The sequence below is a fragment of the Puntigrus tetrazona genome, chromosome 6 (assembly GCF_018831695.1).
Source record: "Puntigrus tetrazona isolate hp1 chromosome 6, ASM1883169v1, whole genome shotgun sequence".
In the NCBI taxonomy this organism is placed as follows: Eukaryota; Metazoa; Chordata; class Actinopteri; order Cypriniformes; family Cyprinidae; genus Puntigrus; species Puntigrus tetrazona.
In genome coordinates this window covers 11,998,729-12,014,070 of record NC_056704.1, presented here as the reverse complement: position 1 = coordinate 12,014,070, position 15,342 = coordinate 11,998,729, and the positions used below count along the sequence as shown (strand labels likewise).

Below are 15,342 nucleotides of genomic sequence, written 5' to 3'. Positions count from 1 at the left end.
GCAAAGCCAATTAAATTGTTAAAGCAGCTGGCAACAATAAACATTTTAAGTCACACCGCTGCTAATCTCAAAAGTGCTTAGCATTTTCATTTTCATCCACAGTAATAAAAACATCAAAGCAGAAACTGCATGCGTCAGATACAGCCAGGCTAGCACTTAGAAAGTGACTTCAGGCCCGGGGTGTAAAACAGACTTAAAGACGAAAGACTTAAGCGCTAAAGCTGCATGCGGCAGCTGTCACCCACCACAACCCAACACGCACAGCAAGACTGCCAGAGGTCTCCGGAGAGACGGTCGTTTACATTCTCAAGCACGGCCGGACAAAACCAAACACAGTGTGCGCGCTTATTATTAAATAAACTCTGGGTAGCTTTGTGAACACAGTGACAAACGCACAATATTTGCGTAGAAGAACCAAACAAACAAAACATCCGGGAAAACAATTAACGAATAAACCATAGAAAAAAGCTGTTGAGTATAACAATATGTGATAAGCATCATTTCAACAAGCTGGATTTGTAGTTAATTCAAAAGCTTTAATAATATTAATAAATCTAGTTAGATGTTTTCTTACACTTTTTTTAAGTTTTATTAATTTATAAGAGGTATATTTGATTGTTATGCAAACGTGTTCCCACCCTTAATACTTTTTTAAAGCTATATACTCTATACTTTTCTCAAATGCTCAATGCTTTTAGTGTATTTTTCTGCAAAACATTTAAAAACAGTACCAGCTTAAAGTTTTGAAATGATAGTGTATTATGCCATTATTAAAAACACTTATTAGAAGCAAATTCATTACAACTACATTAGTCTAAAGTAAAAAGAAAGTTAACCAAAGCAGTCAACACATTGTGCTTTTAGGACAACTTTGATGAAAGGTTTCAATGTTGACTAGTGTATATTAAAAAAATATACACTGCGTCTTTCACGCAGTTCTCAATGGAGATGAAGAGAGACACAAAGAAGTTGACTCACCTCAAGGTCATAGAACTCCTGAGCATCATCCAGGCCCTGGACGCGGATCTGCAGGCCCCTGGTGTAGCCTTTCCCTCCTGCTCCCATGGCTGAACTGAGGCTCTGCCCGGGCTCCAGGGTGCTGATGCCGGTGTTGTACTGAGCTCCGAGCCGTGTTCCTGCGGGAGTCTGCAAGGAGCGGTAGGTGCCCTCGATCTCACCCATAGCTGCTCCCAGTGCAGCCTAACCCCTCTCTCACACACATATATATACACACCCTGCCTGGAGACGGAAGAACAATGAAACAAACGGCACAATGATATGAAAACTCAAGCCAGTTCTACAGGAATTGATATCATTGGTACAAACTAATCTAAGATTCAAAGACAGATGAAAAAGTATCTGCAATAGCAATATAGAATCAGGACGTTAAAAGTGTCAATTACAAATATTAATTATTCTATTTCTGCTACAAAAAACGCTAATAAACACAACAACCTAAAGCTTACATCTAGAAACATCTGAAAACGAAAATACTTTGAGCAGACATATATCGTATAGTTTTAAAATCAGCTAAAATTACATTTTTACCCATTAAATTATTTTTAAAAGAAACTTAAGACTTTCCATTTGTCAAGATCAACTTTCTTTTGGCCTCGGTTTAATTTCACTGGAAAACTCTATATTAAAAAACTGAAATGCAGGCGAGTAAAAATGATAAAACATCACTAAAATATAAGCCAAAACCATTTTATTACTCAAGTGTTTTACAAACACACTATTCCAACATTATTTAAAGTCTCCATCTACTGACAGATCTTCAGTTACGTTAATAGACCTTTTGTTTTCTGGCTGTAAAATAATAAAAATCACTCACGCGTGGATGAATTATTTCCGAGATGAACAAGACGCGTTTAGAAATAAACGTTTTACATTTAATGTCACCTTTAAAGGACAGGCATGAGTCAATCAAAGCTGACGAAATTTGTTGTCAACTTGATTGACTTATTGTCATGGATTCAAGTCAAACATTCACAGCTCCTCCACACACACACACACACACACACACTTGATACTTCACACAGTTCTTGTCATGATTGACCATCACAATAGCAGTGACATGACCACAAGCTCACGTTAGCCATTACAAAATACTAATGTACTGCCGAATTTAGCAGTGACTTTGCATGAGGTCTGATTAACACCAGAGACGTCAATGCAACACGACTCTCTCGATCTCTAAAGCAACAGGGACAGCTGAGAATAACATTTATTAAAGCCAACATCATTCAGCGTGTCCCTGGCTCTTTAACGCAACAGGTTGGTTTAAGTAATCTGACTGGGACGCCTTCAAAGCACGGGCTCGCTTACAAGCTGCGATCCAAAGCGACCTCTTTCTCCTCCTAGGAATGAAGTTTACTTTACATTCGAGAATGAATACTTTATCCTGAAGTATGAGCGATCAGCCGACGATCTGCGACCATCAATCTCTTTTGTTTTTAGTAATGAAATAGCTTTGTCGTTGCGGGCTGCGCTTGATAAAGCAACGATGCTGAAGTCGATTAAACGAAAAGCCGAAATAAACTCCGGGGCTGGGTAAAATAACGAGATAAAAGCTGCAACGGAGCCGAGATAAAAATCTCTGCAACGGCAACAGATTAAGCCCTCGCGACAAACTTATTTTACTCGTCGTATTTCAACAACACGGACAAAAATACCCTCAGCTGCGACGAAAACTATAAGCACGCATTTTGCTGTTTGTCATTACAGAGATGAAACAAAGACTGAGAAAGTTTAGTCAAACCACACAAACATGCGAAGAAGCCATAAGACTCTATCTTACGCCTCGCCGAGACGCGTTTAAATAGGCTACTGCCGATATAGCTGATCTGAATTTGCTTTAAAACTCTATTTTGAGATAAATCGATACCGTACCTTTTATTTTTCGCCTGGTATTTCTTCAACTCTAAATGAGTTACACGTCCGACCTTCGTTGTAGGCGAACTGCGACCAAAGCTCCGCTCTGATTGGACGACTTCAGACAGATCCTGCCGTCTATTGGTCGAGACCCGCACTGAAATGGTCGGCAGCTATTGGCTGAAAGGTATACCTGCGGATTAATTTGATTGGTTTGGAAACGCCGTGCAGTTTGCATATAATATAATATAATATAATATAATATAATATAATATAATATAATATAATATAATATAATATAATATAATATAATATAATATAATATAATATAATATAATATAATATAATATAATATAATAAAAAACCAAACGTCAAACAATGTGTTGAAATGCTGCCTAAAATGCTGTCTAGTTACAGAGTTATTCAGAGTAGTGCAAATACTCCTCTAGTTGTGTCTGCACACTATTTCCAGGAAATGTAAAATTACAGGAATGCCAAATAATGCAATATTTTTTTTGTTCACGTGCAAAATAAAGGAAACTTTAAGCTTCAAAAGTAAGGTGTCATTTAAAACAGTCAACATAAGCAAATAAGTGTGGAAAGTCGAGGCGTCGAATAACCAAATAACTGACCAAAATGGAATATGGATTATATTACTAAATTTATTTAAACAGAACGGAAGCGGAAAACGACAGAAGGGAATAAGCATGACCTTGCACAATACATTAGGCTACATATATTAAGAAAAAAAAAAGAAAAGAAACAGCAGCTCCACATTTGGAAGCTGAAGCAAGAATATTTGTCGCAAACCATAGAAAGCAGTTTCTGTGTTTCTTAAATCACATGCAGAGATGTTTGAAGTTGTTCTGTAAAACCAGACACATAAAAAATATATATATATACAAAGACCAAAAGATCAACTGACCAACTGGCAGCAGTTCAGTTAAATTATACATAGATTGTACATATAATTATTTACTAATTTATTTTAAGTCAGTAAGTGAAAAAATGCAAATTGCAATGTAGACAGTCTCTCATTTAAAGCATGTTGTGGTTGTAAGTTCAAGAGCCCCGCTGCGTTGTTTCAGCAGTCGTGTGGCTGTCTGTAGGACATGATACCGCTGACGAAGATGACGTCTCTGCACATGTTCATTGGTGATCTCCACAACACATGCAGTGGAGAACCAGCCCCGCTGTCCGTCCTGTACCCTGCGGCCTTCCAGAAACCCTACAAATCACCAGAAAAGAGACTTTTTTTTTTACTGATTTTAGACTAATTGAATTCAGAACAGCAGGGTTGTGTTGCAACATTACCATCTGAAGTCTTCTGCATGACGTTAATCACATCTCCCAGCTGTAGACTAAGCTCCCCTTGTTGTTGTCCGCTGTACCCCTCTATACATCGCACCTGAGGACAGTCTTAGACACAGTGCCTATTTGATTCAAATTTGTACATTGCTCATTTTATATATATATATATATATATATATATATATATATATATATATATATATATATATATATATATATATATAAAATATTATTATTATTAATATTATTATAAAGAGCATCGTGTTTGCTCAAAATAAAATATTTCCATTTTTAGAAATACTATTTTAAGCCATTGACGCTTTTACACTTTTGCCCCCTAGTGGACATTGTGTAGCTGCACAAGCTGTTTTTTATTGTATTATGTTACATGTTATTTATACTGAAAATATTTTGTACACACTGTCATTGAAAAAGCACTTATAAGCAAAACACAAGATCAGAGATGTAATATTTGTTTTGTTATGTGATATTTAGTGTTAGCCATTTCTGTAATATATAATAATACAAGGAAAATTACACTATTACACTGGTCTATTAAAACAATGAGCAATTATGTGTCATTAAGTCATGACAATACTTTTTTGGTTTTTGTTGAACTGACTCAAACACACACACACACACACAACACACACACACACACACACACACACACACACACACACACACAAACTGGCATTGCATTTAGTGATTCATTCTTACCCCACTCTTCATACACAGTATCCTGTCCATGTCTCCGCCCATTCAAGAGCTCCACCCACAAGTCCTTCTCAGTTCTAAGAAAACATGAAGACGTCTGTTTTTTGAGGGAAAAGTAAAGTATTTTATGTTTCATAATTATTCTCTTTTTATGTTGCGTCTGTCAGTTTGATGGTTCTCTGCATAGTGTACTGACTCTGAATTTGTTTGCAGTAGATGTTGAGAGGTGGTGCTCCGGTGGTTATGCAAAAGAACAAGCCTAAATGTCCGGTTGAGCTCGTATCCCTCCAGCTCCTCCTCCAGATCCTTGCCCTCGGTCACTTCTATCAGAGAGCGGTGCACGTAGTCATGAACTACAAACCGATCCAACCTGCATTCATATATGACATGAACACCTTAGGATGGGCGCTCAACAATATACAAACCATCTGCTGCATCTATAGTGTTCAAAAGTGTAAAGTAATAGTTTTTAAGTTTTTATTCAGAAATTAAATGAATGAAAATCGGCAGTAAAAACATTAATAATGTTACAGGGATTTCAGTGCTTTTCTTCTTAACTTTCCAGTAGGACAAATCTTTTTAACAAAGATACATAGGTAAAATGTTTTAAAATGGTTCTTGAACACCAAATCAGCTTATTAGAATCATTTCTGGAGGATTATGTGGTGCTGAAAACATGACTGCAAAATTTGGTAATAAATGATATTTTAAATATGAAAAAATAAGAGTTTTATTTTAATGTTAGAATATTGTTATACAATATTACCGTTTTACTGTAGAGATTCACGAGACTTAAAAAAATTATCCTCTCCAAATTTTTGAATGGTATAGTGTATCTCAGTCTTAGGTTGACAATCATTGAGAATTTAAATTGTGTCCATTTGTTTGTTATTGGCCATATCATAAATACCGATATTCAGACACATTTTAAAATCAGTGCAAACCAGTTGAATCTGTCGCTTGAGATGACAAAGACATTCACGATGTGAAGTGTTAGAAGCCTAGAACGGAGACATCTAAAAGATAGAAGATATCAAAAGAACAAACACACTTCCTAGAAACTAATAACTTCTTACTAAGTAAACATGCAAATCAGCTCATTTGATAAACTAATTGATTTGGCTCTCCTACCCTTTCCTGGTTGCCACTAGCAGCAGATCATTAAAGAGGAACAGAAGTACTGGACACAGTTTTCTCTGGCCAAACATGTTTTCCTTCAAAGAGATTTGCACCAGATCTCCCTGCTTCACAAGCCAGCGGGAAGAAGAAACAAGAGGCAGGGCCTGAGAGAGACAGAAAGACCCAAAAGCAGACAGACGTTGAAGAAAAGGGTAAATTGCACATTTCAAAACGTATATGTAAACACGTTTCCCAGCGACCACCTGCAACTACAGTACCTTGCATGCAAACTCAATCTTGTTAGCGATCTGCACTATTTCTTCCATCTGTTTCATTCTGCCCACCTGCCAATTGCAAGCTTCTAGAAGCTGTAAGTCAAGACAGCGCAAAGAGTACAACATATTGCAGCAAACCGATTTTTGTACAGTAGCAGTCTTTGAGAAAATGTTTAGCAGCCGGCATGGCTTTCATACCCTGGAGATCTCCGTCAGAGCTCTCAATGATGAAGCCTCACAGTCTGACCCTGGAAGGGCCTTCTTCTGGATGTTCTGCGTTGCATCGATGTTCGGTGCATTTAAAAACAATTAAACATTCTCATGCTAATTACGCTAGTGCTTCTCATCACTCACCTCCATTAGGATTTTAAGCCGTGTGATTCTCTGAAATGGCAGTGAAAGGAAAGATTTGAGGGGCAGGCGGCTGCAGCGAGGGTCTTCCTGTAGTTTATGCAAGATCTCCACAATCCGAGGACTCTCTTTTCTGACCGCAGTACAATGTATATTTTAAATATATTAGGTTTTCAAACAGCAGACATTTTATTCATAGCACTTGTCTCAAATCTCAAACAGTTTGCACACCTAAGATACATGATAAGTAAACACCACAGACGTTCTTTTACCCGAGGTTGTGTAACGTCTGCTCCTGATAGGGCATATTACGGATGTAATTTATATAAGCATCAAAGGGTCCAAGAGCATACTGGTGTACAACGTCACAGATTATGTCGCAGAACACACTTGAGGCCAGCTCCAACAGCATTGCATCCATGAAGCTAAGAAAAGAGTTTGCATGAGATATAGTTAAGTATTCAGACACTTAAGTCACAATTAAAAGTGCCTGAATTTAATTACATTATACAACGTGTAGCTTAAAAAAGTGGCATATGCAAATTAATGATGCTAAAGTTATTTCTACCACTATCTTTTCTGAGCCACTTTTACAATTATTTTTCATTTAGAAGTAATTTTTCATTAATGGATAAGGGCACTTTACTTTAAGGTTATCAAACTGGTATATCACAACGTTCCAACAGAAAAGTTAACCAGAATGTGTACAGTTAAAATGTACGTATATGAATGACATGTATACAGGTACAACATTATAATCCTCTGAACATGACAATGAACACAGGTTACACACTATACTTTTATCTAGTCTTGCTGAACAGACGTCTGGTTCTTACCTTTGACTGATCTCTTTGATCTTAGCAATGCTAGAGAACAATGACTTTCTGTCTCTTGGTGCCAAAGCATCTTTCAGCACTGAAGATTCCTGAAAATGCTCCACAGCCACCTCCAAGCCCTGAAGATAGGACTGCTCAGACGTGACGACCTCATACAGATGCTGGTGAAGGGTTGAAGGGATGACGGTCAAAGACATAGAATATTGGGAGAAAGTGTGGAGAACATCAGAGAACATAAAGTAGATGTAAAACAGGTATTGCCAATGTTTATACACTTTAGGGTACCTCTTGAAGCTTGAGCTGTTCCTTACTGAGCCGATGTAGTATTCCACTATCTCTTACAACTCTCCGTTCTTGCCACAAGCTTTCTACCAACTTTCTCTTATTATCAGCACACATGCAGTTGAAGTCTCTCTGAGAAGGGCTTTTGATCAATTTGTCCACCAAACCAGGAAGAGGCAGCATTGTTAGAGCCCTTTGAGAAGTTTCAAGTAAGTTCTTAGAGTTATTCTCCCCATCAGTTTCTTGGCATTTTATCACAGAAGGAACATCCTCTGGACTATCTCCATTGGAAACACCTGAGATAGATACATTTTCATGTAGTCTTTCTCCATCAGTCAGTCTTTTGGTGTGGAAGCAAATAAATACTTTTGGCTTGTTGGTGCTACAATCTCTCTCTTTAATTGCTCCTGAGAATCTTTTGTGAAGCTCAGAAACCAAACCTTCCCTGACAAAGTCGCTAATCAGTTCAACTTTGTTGTGTTTGAGTTTGGGTTTATCGTGGACTCTGAAAGAAGGAATTGGTTTTGACAGAGATAGGTGTGGAAGGGCTTTGCCAGGGGGACAAACCTCAGAACCTGGAGAGAACAGGGGAATCATTGCAAGGTGTGATTTAACAATGAAATACATCGGTATAGATAAAGTGATAATGATGGTGGAATTAGAGCACCTGATTGTGTGTTTGCATCCATATAAACTCCCTCATTAATATCATTAGGTGCTTTGCCAACAAAAATAGATAACACAAGATTCTCCATTCAGACTGACACATTGGTTCCCATACAATATATTTAAAGGTTATTTATGCACATATACTGTCTTGCTTGGAGCCCTAAATACCTCATTGATTTAAATTAAATAATAACTTAAAAATTAAGCTGTTCTCACATTTATGCATTGAATAGACACCTTTCTCCAAAAGGTTTTTAGATTCTAAAAAAGGGCCTTGGGGTGTTAGACTCCAGTGTAAAAATGTCTGATTGTATGATAGTTGGTGTATTTTTGGCTCAAGATATGGCTGTAAGTCACAAAGCAATGAGAAATAAATTCAAATCATTATGGCAAATGAACACTCACCCATCATGGAGATCATTTGCTCTGGCTCTTTGGGAAGAGGTCTGGCAGGTACAGGTATGCTCGGAGGGACTCGTTTTGATTTCTGGGAGATAGTTTTTGGACGACTGCGCCAGTTTTCCAAATGAGTGTCATTACTCTTTCCATCTGTGGAAACAGATTGGTGAATGTTTGCCAGGGGTTCACAGATTTACTCACATCTGCTGTGATGACGGTGAAATGTTGTCCACGCAGGACTGGTTTTGCTAAGTTAGGGGTTTATGTTTATAAGTTGGATTAAGACATTCTGTGTGGTTTACCTGAACAAGCTGGATCTGAAGCAGAAGTGACATAATTTATATTGCCATTATGGACAGGCTGCGATTGGTCAACATGGAACAGCATTTTCGGTAGACAAGGTTTTGGGATTGGTTTTATCTTTGGGAGAGCGACCAGACTGTGAGTGGCAACTCCTTGGTGTGGTTTTTGTGCCACTGTGGAGTTCTGGCGTTGATGGTCCTTCTCTTGCACATCTCTTCTCAAAATAAAGTCTGTCGCCCTGCGCCATTTCTCACCCTTAAGTGGAGGTTCAGGGGGAGAGTAAGTTTTAGACACAGGAAAGTTTTGGCATGGATACAGTTCTCTGCATCCATCTGGCCCTGGCATGGCCTTCGGACGCCTGTAAGGAAGAGCAGATGGGAACAGAATGCTACTTATTAATTGTCAGTGTCAATTTTGGCTGATGATTAAAAAAATGCGTCTATGTAAGTAGTGGAAATGAATGATAATTGGGAAATTACATATAAAAATGTGATATAATGCAATACTTAAGTAATATTCGGTTTGCACAAGTACTTTTAAGTATATCATTAACTGTATTACTTCCACCTTTAAAGGATGTAAAAATGCACTACTTCTTTTCATGAGGAGGTATATCTGGTCATGACCACAGCTGATAGCATATGTAAATGTAATCCCTGACACGGTTATATCTTGTTTTGGGTCGTGACAACCATTGACAGTGCAACTCATTGTGAGGCCACTAGGAAAAATAATGCATGGTTTGCACGATTTTAAATAATAATCTTTTATGATAATCTTAGTGTTAAACTGTTGAGGAATCATGAATTTGTGAGAAAAATAGTGTGAAAAAATGCATATTATGCCTAAATGCATATTATATAGACAGTTAGTGAGTTGCTGATTATAGAAATCCATACTAATAATCTTACTATTTCTTACAAAGAGAAAAAATAATATGGTGGCAAAGTCAAAGTGATATTAGGCTCTTTGTTTCTGTTCATATGCAGAACTGATGGAAATTAGATTAATTCGATTATTATATCATAGTGGTATCTTGATAACTGATTACATTTTAATAAAAAGCCATTTGTACATTTGTACCCCTGTGCCAATTTCTTCTGTCTTTTACTACTCAAACTGTTTTGGTTCGATGTATGGGAAAAAAAGTCTTCTATCAACAGTCCTGAAAACAAATCTGCTTTTGTGTTCTGCCGAGGAAAGAAACTGATACAGCTTTTGGAACATGAGGGTATGTTTTGGGTGGACTAACCCACTGTAACGGTCCAGACAGAGAGTGCGTGATCTGATCTGATTGCACATAAAAACTCAGACAAACTTGATTTTATGTTTGTGTTCTCTGAAAGTGGTGATTCAGCATATAGGTGCAGATGGCCTTTGGATGATCTCATTTCAGAAATAAAGTAATTTGTTGACACCTGTCTATACATTGAGGGTCATATGGGTGAGAGGTAAAATATGCAATACTATTAATTGTCATATACTGAAACATACTGTGCACTGATAATACGTACTTATTGGCGGATGTAACTGGAAACAATTCCCCTACAACCCACCACAGACAGACACTCATTTCCTTTTTGTGGGCACAGCTGGTTAATTCTGTGAAAAGAGCTGTTTTCGGGATTTCCCACTTTTCCCATCTCAGGAGATCCGGCCACACATGTCTCTGCTTGCTGTCAAATCAGCTATACCGTATCTTCTAAGACATTCCTACTAAACTGTGATGAGCAGGTAATGTATCCTCAGGCTTTCTGCTAACTAAGTCACCTTTATATTGGAACGTCGAAATTTCCCACTTTTCATAAATGTCCCAATGATTTAAGTAGGAAAAATGTTCGAAGTAATTGCTTTTACAGGAAGGGCGAGATGAGCTTGTAGGTAAAGTTCAGCCATCGCATCAATCGAGAACTGCACTTTTTAAAATTAAGTTAAACGTGCGCTGTATTAAAAAAATCAATATATAAATAAAAAATACACTTGAATGAATTTGGAAAATCTGTTAATTGGTTAACCGTAAACTTCTCATTACCACCTGTTTTCGGCATTTCTCAGAGTATTATACAAAGTTACAAAACTAATTTTAGTACTTTAGTAGATAATAGTAATTAATAGTCAAAATAGTCAAAATGTATATAAAAACTGGATGACCTTAGACCTTGACCTGTAACAAAATGATCCTGAGAAAACAATGAAGTGAGTCCGTGCAGCATGCCTCATAGAAATCCTTGAGAAATGTCTTTTTCAACGACTTCAAGACACAACAGATGAAGGATAAGACCGATGTGATATGTGCATATGAGAATAAAGGGCCAGACCCGGCACAAACGTATGTGATGCTCAGGTATAAACCTTTAACATGACTTTATACAAGCAAAAACAATTATGTGTATGCTGTATGTATATATATTTCAAACATTTACATCCAGTACTTTCACACTAATGTTTCTTATCTCTTAAACCTCATCATTTAAATTTTACATTAATGTTTCTGTAAATAACTTGATATTGGATACTAGCCACATAGCAGATGTGTCATTATATCACAAGACATATTAAACTAATTATTAAAACTAATATTAAGTTAAAAAAAGTTCCTCTTACCTCAGTTTGTATTCACTGCTTTTAAATCTGAAATGTCCACATCTTGAAGCAAACTCAGTAAACCGATATCCTCAGCCAACACTAACCGACTGATACTGATTCTACCTAACAGCAGGACTGCCATGTAATCTCATCACACAATACTAAACCTTGTAGCTGTTGAATTCAGTCTCAACTTTAAATGTAGAGAGAGGGGAGGGAAAAAGAAGAAGATCCGTCCCAACATGCCAGTGTCAACTCAATCAGCTAAGAAGTCTGGAATCCACTCATAATGCATCCTCAGTGTATCAGCTTGGGTTAGTAAAATAATAATAATAAAAAAAAAAGACATAAATCTAGTCACGCTGTCTCAGCTGTTACTAATGCATCACTTAGTTGTGCTGTTTAATATGAAACATAAGAGCAAGAGTTAAGATGTTTACTTTTTGTTTAGCCGTGTTTAAAATGAGTTCCAAGCTGTTTCATGTTGAAGGCAAAATGAAACATTAGTTCTGAACGCTTTAAAAACTCACAAACACTGCTTTAAATGAAACGGACCAACCAACTGAGGTGTTTGGAAAACCGTATCTTTGAACAAATCGTTGAACAAATAAGGTACAAGTAAATACTATAAGAAGAAAAAGGTGCAGGTGAACCTGTTGTTTGGGACTCACAAGACCATAACTTGAACTTGTCATAACCCATAATAGGGGCATTTTAAAAAGGAAACAGTGAACAAATAAAAAAATCTTTGTAAAAGCACTTTGTCAACAATAACAGCCTCAGGTCTTTTTGATGTAATGCAGAAAGCTTTGCACATCTGCTTTTTTTTTTAGATGTTGGGTTGGTTGTGAAGTTTCTCCAAGGATTCCTGATTGAAGTCAGAGCTTTGGCTGGGCCACTCGAAGATGTTCACGCAGTCATCTCCAAGCTGCCATTGTCTTGACTGTGTGCGCAGGGTGCCTGTCATGTTGGAAGGTGAACTTTCAGCCCACTTTGAGTGCTCTTTTATTAAGGATATCTCTTCTCTGATCACTGCCAGTCACGGCTGCTGAAGTGATGCTGTCACCACGAGTAATCGTCGGGGTGGTATTATGCAGGTAATAAGCGGTGCTTGAGTTTCCTCACACACTAATAAGGAATTGAGGCTCATCAGACCAGATAATCTTTTTTTTCACAGTCTGAGACTTTTTTGGGTGTTTTTTTTTAGTTTTTTGTAAATTCCAATCAGGGTTTCATGAATCCTCACTGAGGAGAAGCTTGAGTGTGGTCACTCTGACATCCAGCCCAGATTGCCAGTGTTGCAGTTATATTTGTCCTTCTGTAAGTTTCTTCCATCTCCACCAGAGTGACCATCAGGGTCTTGATCCCCTCTCTAACCCTCTCCTTGCTCAGTTTGTCTAGATCTAGGAAGAGTCCTGATTGTTTCAAACGTCATCCATTAAGTATTATGGAGGCCAAAATGCTCCTGTGAACCTTCGAAACGGCAAAAGATGAAGAAACTCCAATGCTCCTGATCTAAATTTCAAGTTTCATAGCAAAGGGTATGAAGACTTGTGCCATGTCATTTTTTCCAGTGTTTCCATTTTCATAAAGTTGTGATAAATAATTTTTTTTTGCTTGTCGTTATGATGAGTGGGGTGCAAATTTACGTGGGGGAAAAAGTCAGTTAAAGGAGTTTAACATAAAAACATAACAAGTGTGAAAAGATTAAAGGGTATAAAGACTTTCTATAGCTACTTGTATACGATATGATTGACACACACACACACACACACACACACACATATCTAATTATTATCATTATACTATATAATACAGTAGCAGCATGTGATAAAAATATTTAGCTGTCCTTTAAAATTATGCCTACGTCCTTGATTGGAAGTAGTGCATTATTATTCATTTATTCAAGTGCCTTATTATTTTGCACTGTTTAGTAGATTCCGGGCTCCTGATATGCTGGAGAAAAGAGCTTCTCATCCTCATCTCTGAGTCAGTAGTTTGATCATCTGTTGAGGAGGAATCTGTCCCCATCTTGTGGATGTATATTCACACTACTGCAACTAGTTGATCTTCACATTGTAAATCTGCAATACAAATATAGACCTGAAATACCCGAAAAGCATATAATCTAAAGCACGATTACTCCCAAATACACAGCATAACTACAGATCAATCTGAATTCACACCTCTGAATATTAGGAAATAAGGATTGTTTCCTCACAATCGTCCCTGCAAACTCTGTTATAGCTAGTTACCTAGTAACAACGGACAGACTTTTTATAAAAGAGATTTACCGACATATTATAGTTTACAAGCATTAAAAAACTACTGAAAACTGTTAGCATTACTCTCTTAAAGTTCTAGTCTGACTACTCAGGTTTGAGAGTTTTCCCCTTTCTATCCTTTAAAACAATTATTGTAAATTGAATCAGTTAAAATGTTGTTAAATTTTGCTGAACTAAAAGTCAAAATAACTATGGGAAGAATTTATCGTTCCCTAAAATCATCCAGTGTATATCTAGCTCTATCATCCCAATTTTGAAAACAACTGAATAAATGCAGTGAAACGTGTGATGTGGTATTATTGCTACATGTCTCTACTGTGTGAAGTTTTTCCAAACAATAATTAAATTCTGGGATTGGGATGATGACATGGGGCAGAGAGAGTGGATGTGGTGTGCTCAAACAGTGTCTTAAATCAGTGAATATCAATACCTTGAGTTAGATTTACACTATTACAGAACATATTAGTACGGGTTTGTATGCAATTTCTGATTGACTCATGCCTTATTAAACATCATCACAGACCTAGCATATTATCCAGAGGCAATATGCTATTTTATTGGACTTTTTTTATAGGATTTCACATTAAATAGTCATTCAACCCAAAGCTGTGCAAAAATAATAATAATATGAAAAAATAAATAATCAGAATTTTCAGTTGAAACTCATTTGTATAAAGTGTAAATACCCGCTCTGGGGTGATTTGTCCAATACCTTAATGCTGTCTGAGTATTATTATATTTAACTTGCATATATTTTGTTTGGTTGTGGAGAATAAGTGTATGTCGGATTTGGTCGATAATCCATTATTTTGCTAGTCTAACAAGGCATTAGCGTTTACCTTTGTCACCATTTAGCTTTGTCTTTCCTTGCAGTCAGAACCAACATGACCAAATACTGAAATAACGACAGCGAACGTCAGATTCAAGTTTTCATTAAAAAACTACACGACCAGCAGCCAATACATGCCACACTGATTTAAAATGATTTTTTTTTTATCTTATCACTGTGTGATATCATGATTGCATTATGTGAAGATATCAACATTTTAAATGCAAAGTGATTTAATTAGCAACGAGACAAACCGTTTCTTTTAAACAGATGGATATAATGTAATAGCCATGAGACAAGTAGACAAAGTACTTAAATTATTAAAGTATTTTTAGCATTTATGGCTTTAGGAAATTAAACATTGCTAATGAGTTACCAATGTTTTTGCTTTACATGACTGTGTGTGTGTACTAATCCGCTTTAGTGGATAAACGCTTTCGGTGTATTTGCACATTTGTTTTAATAAAGCACTTTTGACCAAGGTTTTTTTGACTTCCTTCGTTGTT

The 15,342-nt window shown here is 36.9% G+C and overlaps 2 protein-coding genes across 8 annotated transcripts in view; both read right to left on the bottom strand.

Annotated features, from left to right (window-relative positions):
- The window catches only part of farp2 (FERM, RhoGEF and pleckstrin domain protein 2), a 43,916-nt gene extending 40,940 nt beyond the window's left edge, over window positions 1-2,976 (bottom strand). For all 4 annotated transcript variants that reach the window (XM_043241856.1, XM_043241857.1, XM_043241858.1 and 1 more), the window contains exons 1-2: window positions 2,893-2,976; window positions 979-1,239 (exon numbers count right to left, since the gene is read on the bottom strand). In XM_043241856.1, coding sequence (XP_043097791.1) covers window positions 979-1,182 — 204 coding nt within the window. In that variant the 5' untranslated portion in view covers window positions 1,183-1,239; window positions 2,893-2,976. The remainder of the gene's footprint in view (window positions 1-978; window positions 1,240-2,892) is intronic.
- A 555-nt stretch (window positions 2,977-3,531) lies between these two features.
- Window positions 3,532-11,924, bottom strand: LOC122346564 (ephexin-1). Of its 4 annotated transcripts, none has more exons than XM_043241282.1 (14): window positions 11,741-11,922; window positions 9,136-9,494; window positions 8,840-8,983; window positions 7,769-8,340; window positions 7,484-7,644; window positions 6,920-7,072; window positions 6,651-6,780; window positions 6,495-6,569; window positions 6,300-6,389; window positions 6,034-6,185; window positions 5,099-5,272; window positions 4,906-4,979; window positions 4,189-4,293; window positions 3,532-4,102 (listed from the first exon to the last, which is right to left on the bottom strand). In XM_043241282.1, the coding sequence occupies exons 2-14, from the start codon at window positions 9,479-9,481 to the stop codon at window positions 3,909-3,911; spliced, it is 2,370 nt and encodes a 789-aa protein (XP_043097217.1). In that variant the 5' UTR covers window positions 9,482-9,494; window positions 11,741-11,922; the 3' UTR covers window positions 3,532-3,908. The 4 variants fall into 4 exon arrangements, 3 of the variants coding, with proteins under 3 accessions (XP_043097217.1, XP_043097219.1, XP_043097218.1); XR_006251144.1 differs by having other exon boundaries at window positions 3,962-4,102; window positions 4,189-4,307; window positions 11,741-11,923; XM_043241284.1 differs by lacking the exon at window positions 3,532-4,102 and having other exon boundaries at window positions 4,189-4,307; window positions 4,906-4,999; window positions 11,741-11,924.
- Between the last annotated feature and the right edge of the window lie 3,418 nt (window positions 11,925-15,342).

What these genes read in the sequence shown, in the direction of transcription:
- LOC122346564 (XM_043241282.1), bottom strand. Translation starts at nt 9,481, where the DNA reads ATGCCAGGGCCAGATGGATGCAGAGAACTGTATCCATGCCAAAACTTT. An exon ending in GGCTTAAAATCCTAATGGAG is followed by an intron (nt 6,570 to 6,650) that starts GTGAGTGATGAG and finishes GATGCAACGCAG; the next exon opens with AACATCCAGAAGAAGGCCCT. An exon ending in TACTGTGTATGAAGAGTGGG is followed by an intron (nt 4,294 to 4,905) that starts GTAAGAATGAAT and finishes ACTGTGTCTAAG; the next exon opens with ACTGTCCTCAGGTGCGATGT.